At 43.5% G+C, this 7,117-nt stretch overlaps 1 protein-coding gene across 1 annotated transcript in view; it reads left to right on the forward strand.

Annotated features, from left to right (window-relative positions):
* Nucleotides 1–4,083, forward strand: part of LOC103900566 (ephrin type-B receptor 5) — a 59,569-nt gene extending 55,486 nt beyond the window's left edge. The window contains exons 13-16 of the mRNA XM_009281272.1: nucleotides 629–778; nucleotides 928–1,121; nucleotides 2,376–2,531; nucleotides 3,591–4,083. Coding sequence (XP_009279547.1) covers nucleotides 629–778; nucleotides 928–1,121; nucleotides 2,376–2,531; nucleotides 3,591–3,699 — 609 coding nt within the window. The 3' untranslated portion in view covers nucleotides 3,700–4,083. The remainder of the gene's footprint in view (nucleotides 1–628; nucleotides 779–927; nucleotides 1,122–2,375; nucleotides 2,532–3,590) is intronic.
* Nucleotides 4,084–7,117: the final 3,034 nt, after the last annotated feature.

Here is a 7,117-nt window from a genome sequence, read left to right on the forward strand (position 1 = left end):
GAAGCAAATGATGCACGACGCAATTGCTTACCACTCTCCGACCGATGCCCAGCCAGTCCCCGAGCAACGGTCCCCCCCGGCCAGCTTTCCTCCAGTTTGTATACTGAGCATGATGTCACATGCTATGGAATATCCCTTTGGCCAGTTTGGGTCAGCTGTCCTGGCTGTGCCCCCTCCCAGCTTCTTGTGCACCTCCAGCCTGCTCAGTCGGTAGAGCATGGGAAGCTGAAAAGTCCTTGATTTAGTGTAAGCGATACTAAAACATCGGTGTGTTATCAACATTATTCTCATCCTAAATCCAAAACACAGCACTGTACCAGCTACTAGGAAGAAAATTAACTCTATCCCAGCCGAAACCAGGACAAAGACATATAAAAGTTCAAATCATCATGGGGATTTGTAGCAGCAAGGGGGCATGATTCTGTTTTTTCATCTGTATTTGTCAATAGAACAAGGTGAAAACCTTCAACATAGTTTGAATTTAAACCAACAATGTCTACAAGACAGCATCAACTGGACTGGCACTCCATGCTCAGAGTTGTGTTGTGCTACTGGCATCTGATCAGTGATGTCATTTTCACAAATAGTCCTTATCTCACTAACATTCTGGTTGCTCTCTGATTTCTAGGGCTGCAAAATCCCCATCCGTTGGACTGCCCCTGAAGCTGTCCAGTATCGCAAGTTCACCTCCTCCAGTGATGTCTGGAGCTATGGCATTGTCATGTGGGAGGTCATGTCCTACGGTGAGAGGCCTTACTGGGACATGTCCAATCAGGATGTAAGTTTTAGAAGTGGTGACAATGTACATCTGCCTTTCTGTCTTGTATCAATTCAAGTAAAAGAAAGTCATACACCACCAAGTGATTGAAGCTTGTTTGTCTTTTATTTTCCCAGCTGTGATAAAGCTTTATTCTTCTTTTCCTGCAGGTAATTAATGCCATTGACCAGGACTATCGCCTGCCACCACCCCCGGATTGCCCAACTGTTTTGCACCTGCTGATGCTTGACTGCTGGCAGAAGGAGCGAGTCCAGAGACCCAAATTTGAGCAAATAGTCAGTGCCCTAGATAAAATGATCCGCAAGCCATCTGCCCTCAAAGCCACTGGCACTGGGAGCAGCAGGTGAGATGAGGATTTAGTGCATGATAGGGCTTGTCTCTGGGTAGGCATCATGAGGAAAAGAAAGCAGTAAATCAGGCTGTGGTATTTTTTCCAACCCTCTCATGTAAGACTGGGACCAAATAGGAAGGAAAAAAAAAATTGGGGGAGAGGGTTAGAAGAGCTGTATATCCTGATTCACTTAATGGGTGATGAGGAATTGTGAATGCTGAATGTGAGGAGGGATAAATCTCTTGATGAGGTGCACTGAGGATGAACATGAGTGAGGGATCTTAGGGAATGAAGGGAGGGACACATCTGGGTGCAGCTACACAAGATATTCTGTGATCACACAGTACTGTCACACAAGAGGTGATGAAGGAAGAGACCTTAGCTTATGGAGGGAAGGAAATCTGTAACTAAAACTAATTAGAACTGCAGCTTGCATCCCATATTTTCCCAACTGCATTTTGCAGCCTGATGGAACCGGAGGCAGGAGGTCAGCAAAGGAGAAGTCTCTGTGGGGGGTAAATGGCGCCAGGATTAGATGGCTGTTGGGCTGATGACGGAATTACATCCTGCTGGCCTGGAAGGTTTTTCCCTGTGGTTATAAACCTTGTCTCACTGCAATGTACTCCACAGCTGGGGGAGGGGAAAAGTGCCTAGTCATGCCCAGTTTACTAAAAAACAGCACATAAAGACAGTTATAGCTTTGGGACAGATTCACATGACAGGGAAAAGAGCAAATGCCGTGTGTAAACAGTCATTTCTTTGGCCTTTTGCTGCTATGCTTTTATCTGATGGGTGTTGGAGCTGAAACGCACTCATTCTCTCATAGGTTACTTTGATCCAAGGAGTGCATCTAGGAGAGGGAGAGCTAGTCACAAAGGTAAAAGGTTATAAGGTCTCATCTCTGTGCCTCAGAAACCTCCTCACTGCAACTCTTTGCCCAGCTAATAGGTCTAGACCCAGAAAGTGTGGAAATATCTGGGGCAACAAGAAGAAAATGTGCCTGAGAGAGTATGAAATGGGAAGGAAGGAAGGATCAATTTCTTGGGTTGGGTGGATTGTTTTCGGGCAGAAAAGGGAACACAGGTAGTCTAGAAACAGGCATCAAGGTGGGACTTTAGGAATCAGGGCATGAAGAACAAGTATCATTGTTGTGCTCCATTCTGTGCTCTTCAGAGGTTGCATTCTTTCCGTTTCATAACTCTGACCTTACTAGTGTGATAAGCTGATGTTGATAACTTGGGTTTTTAGAAACTGCCTCTTTTGCAGACCATCTCAGCCTCTCCTGAGCAACTGTCCTCCAGATTTCCCTTCACTCAGCAATGCCCATGAGTGGTTGGATGCTATCAAGATGGGCTGTTACAAGGAGAATTTTGACCAGGCTGGTCTGATTACATTTGATGTCATATCACGCATGACTCTGGAGTAAGTAGAGCAGCAGAGAGCAGAAGATACCAGACACTGATTTTTCCATGGAGAAAGTGAAAGCAGTCTGAGAAATATTTAGTAAGGGCTATATGGAGAATACATACACATGAAAAAGGAGAGGGAAGCCAGAGCAAAGTAGCTACTGTTTCTTACATCTTATTAGGGCCTCTGGACACCCTCCATACCACTGTACATTTGTAATCTGTTTCTATAAGCACTAGTACTGATCCCTTGTACACTACACAACATATTGTCAGTGTTGCAGAGAGACTGTTACATCAGAATGTTCATGACAGCTGCCACAGGTATAACCACTTTTAAGGAGATATGTAGAACCAGCCATACCATATACTGGGTTGAAGTGTTATGTAGAAGACAGGAGCCAGGAGAAGGACCATTCTTAGAATCACAGAATGGTTTGGGTTGGAAGGGACCTTTAAAGGTCATGTAGTCCAACCCCCCTGCCATGAGCAGGGACATCTTTCAGTAGATCAGGTTGCTCAAAGCCCCATCCAACCTGACTTTGAATGCTTCCAGGGATGGGGCATCCACAACTTCTCTGGGCAACCTGCTCCAGTGTCTCACCTCCCTTCCTTATATCCAATCTAAACCTATTCTCTTTCAGTTTAAAACCGTTGTCCCTTGTCCTGTCACTACAGGCCCTGGTAAAAAGTCTCTCTCCATCTTTCTTGTAAGCCCCTTTTATATATTGAAAGGCCACAATAAGATCTCCCTGAAGCCTTCTCTTCTCCAGGCTGAACAACCCCAACTCTGTCAGCCTTGCTTCATAGGAGAGGTGTTTCAGCCCTCTGATCATTTTCATGACCCACTTCCACTGCTTCTTTTTGTATCATAACCTACCAAGTTCTGCCGACACCCCCTCCACCTACACAAATTTGCCAAGCAAAAGCAGAGCCTTGTCAACTGTTTCTCAGACAAAGATACACATACACATACAGCCATACACATTGATTTGGATCTACAGGGAAATGGACTGGGACTGTTCAGAACAAGAAGCCCATTTTAACACCTTCCACATCCTCTATTCTCTTGCAGAGATATCCAGCGTATTGGCATCACCCTCGTTGGTCACCAGAAAAAGATTCTAAACAGCATCCAGCTCATGCGAGTCCATTTGAATCAGCTTGAACCAGTTGAAGTGTGATGTTTACACCATCCTTATTCCACTAGTCTCAAACTCTGGAAAGGTTCTGGGGAATTCAGAGGGATTTTCACTGTAAGAAAAAGAGATGTCAGTATGGTACTTGAAGACTTAATGCACCCAGAGAGTGCACACTACATGTCCTGTTCCATGAACAAAAACAAAGCCTTGCCATGATTTGAAAGCAGAGCTAAATAACTGGTGGCATTTAAATGTGGCTGACATCATACATTGGGAATGGGTTGGGGGAGGGAAGGTTATAATAACATGGGGAAGAGATGGAATAATAGCTTGGACAGATCACAAGCACCTGTTGCTTTTTCTCTGCCAACAAAAGGTATCAGACAATTTTACAAAGCCATTGGCAGGCTTTATCTGTGGCTGGGAGCCCAGCAAAGCTACAAAGACATAATAAAGACAACAAAAAAATTACCATTTTTTTCCAAAAGAATGCCATCGTGGTGTGAGAGAGTATTACTCAGATGGAGATGAGCATCAGGCTATCACTTGGTATTGCCAGCTTGGTCCGGAACTCAAGTTCCAGTTAGTGCACAATATGTGGTAAGCAATAAGACATGTCACCTGGTAAAGAGGTTGAGAGTAAAGGGCTCAAAATTCTATGCTGTTTCATGTGCAGTTCTTGGGTCTGCTCCATGATGCAGGAGAGAAACTTAATCCTTTGTGCTGACTCAAGGAACAGCAAGTCCTTGGTGCTACGCAACTCTATTTATGGGACTGCAAGAGAATGGAACAATAAGGATTCCTAGAATCCATCCTGCTGGATCTGCAAGTGGAGAGGGAAACAAATAGATTCTGGTCCTCACAAGCCCATTCTTGAGAGGAAAGGCATAATATTCTGATATTCTGAAATCCTGAGCACCCAGAATTTGGGTGGTGTTCTCTTCTGACCCCCTTATAGACATTGAAGAGCATGACAAAAAATTCTGAAGCCCTTTGCTGTTGAAAAATACTTGTTCTTTTTCTCACCCTAACCAGCTACATCAATGGGCACAGCTGGTTGAATATTGTTTCTGAAGAAAATGCAGACCTGCAGTAGTCAACTCCAAATCGACGATTGGAACAAGGGAGGTGAAACTCTTTCACAAGTTCTTGTTAAGAGTGATCAGGGAAGGGTACCAGTCCCACAAGTCACTTCAGTCCTTAAAAGGGAATAACAATGTCCTTGGGATCAACTATGTAGTCTGGTAGAGGTGCATGAGGGTGACCAGAATGACAGAGTTTATGTCTCCCTTCAGACAGACTAGTACCTGCTTAAGGAAAGATCTTCTTTGAGGGGGAGCAGAGCTTCAGGACTGTATCTCTATATCTATCCCTATGCAGGAGTATGAAAACATGAAGCTGAGCTTGAGAGAAAAACTCATAAAATATACAGTTGTCCACCTCACCACCACATAGGAAGGGAAATGGAAATGGCCTTGTTAAGCAAGACCCCAGTGAAGACATTACGTAAAAAGATACCTTCCTTGTGTCTAGAGAGGAAATAACCCTAGCTGTTGTGATCTGTGCCCATCTGTTGGCTCACTCTGAACTAGTCATGAACTAATTGTATTTCTCCAGCTGTCAAGGTTAGAATAGCATGACTTCTGCAGATACTACTCCTGTACAGATTTAAGGATTCCCCCAGTCAACCCAGCAACTGAAGACTGAGAAGCCACGTTTAATAGTTATTGAAGAGTCCCATAATATAATAGGAGGTGCTCCAGAATAGTTGCACTAGAATAGCCAACACAGTTCAGACTCTATTACACCATTAGAGCAACTTTATTGTTAATTTTTTTTTAGTTGAAGAGAGAGAATAGCAGTGCATTCTTTCAAGATACAAAAAAGTCAGTACAAAAAAAATACAACGAAACAAGACTAAAACATTCACAGCAGTACAAAGAGGGTGTGAAGATTAAAAAAAAACCACATCAGACTAGAGGGAGTCCTACCCTAGAAAATTTGAGTCTGTTGCTTTTTAAGGGGTTTCTACAAACCTGAAATACTCACAGATCCAGTTACATGTATGCTGACTGTCAGCTCCACCTACAGCATCTGAGACTGAACAAGTGGTGTCCTCTTCAGAAAGCATATTGAGCACAAGATGTTGAGGGGAATCTGTGGTCTCTAGCACCTTCTATATGTATTCACCAGAGGACAACAATGCATGTATGCATATTCATACATGAGTGTATTCTAGAAATTCTGTGGGCCATTTGGGGAGACATAGCAGGCTATGTTTTCCGTGCCTTGGGTGGTCAAGATTAGCGGAGAAATTAGTGATCTAGTTCAATTCTTATGGCCTCTTTTCAGCGTAGTGAAAAATTATATGCAGAAAATACATTCTCTCTCTTAATGTGATGGGAAACAAAATGGGAGCCTTGTCTGAATCTCATACCAATGACAATGAGGTCTAATAGCCCCTTATGGGGAGCTGCAGTGAAATTAATTGCTCGGTGGGAGTTCAGGCAGTAGGACATTTACTTTTGCATATGAAGTCTATGGCAGTTGTTTTCACAGTCAGAGGAAAGGGATTTACTCGCTATACCAAGGCAGGCGAGTAGTGATTGGACATCATAGGTCTCTTCTTCCTCCTGTTCTAAGGCAAGGTTGAAATGTCCCTATGATAGTTCCAAGGGGTCAAGTGTCAAGATATCCTGGCTGTGGCTAGAACTGCACAGGGACAGGCTGGGGGTCACAGATGGAGTGCAAAAAAAACCCTCTTCTGTAAGAAGTCTCCCCATTCTCTTTATTCCCAGGGTGTTCCCTATTTTCAGAGTACTTCATCTATAATCTGGGATGCAAAGCTGTCACAATGCATCTTGTGTTATTTGTTGTCGTGTCGGTCCTCAACTCTGCAAGCATGGAGGAAAGGCAGTCCTGGCAAAAGCATTGGAAATACACTGATCTCACTTTTTTCAATCTTATGTGAAAGCAGAAATTCTACATTGTTTCCACAGATGTCATCTGGGATGTCCTGCAGTATATGAGCACCCTCAACAGGTAGGGATGAGAATCAGGAGGGAAAGGAGTGGGGTTCACCTAGGCACCTGATATGTGTCCTTCACCAGAAGAGTGAGAAACAGTGCAAAAATGTCTTACAGAGCCATATTCTTTGCCAGAGAAGCAATGGGAGATTAACAAGTTATTGCCCACATTTACTCTATATGATATCTATAATACGCAGTGCATAAGAAGACTGAGAAAATTAAATGCACAGGTATCAATGTGTAGACCTTCATGAGGGCATTAGGCATTTGTATGAAAACTCAGAAGAGTCATACCTATAGTTGGAAAGAATATATTGCAAAGACTAATAGCTTTTCTGCTTGAACACGCAACATTTCACTATCTGGAAACAGGAAGAAACTTCACCTTAAGGCAAGCTGTTTTGTAATTATTCCTGATGAGGTTCCTTGTA

Source organism: Aptenodytes forsteri, unplaced genomic scaffold, assembly GCF_000699145.1.
Source record: "Aptenodytes forsteri isolate BGI_AS27 unplaced genomic scaffold, ASM69914v1 Scaffold405, whole genome shotgun sequence".
Lineage (NCBI taxonomy): Eukaryota > Metazoa > Chordata > Aves > Sphenisciformes > Spheniscidae > Aptenodytes > Aptenodytes forsteri.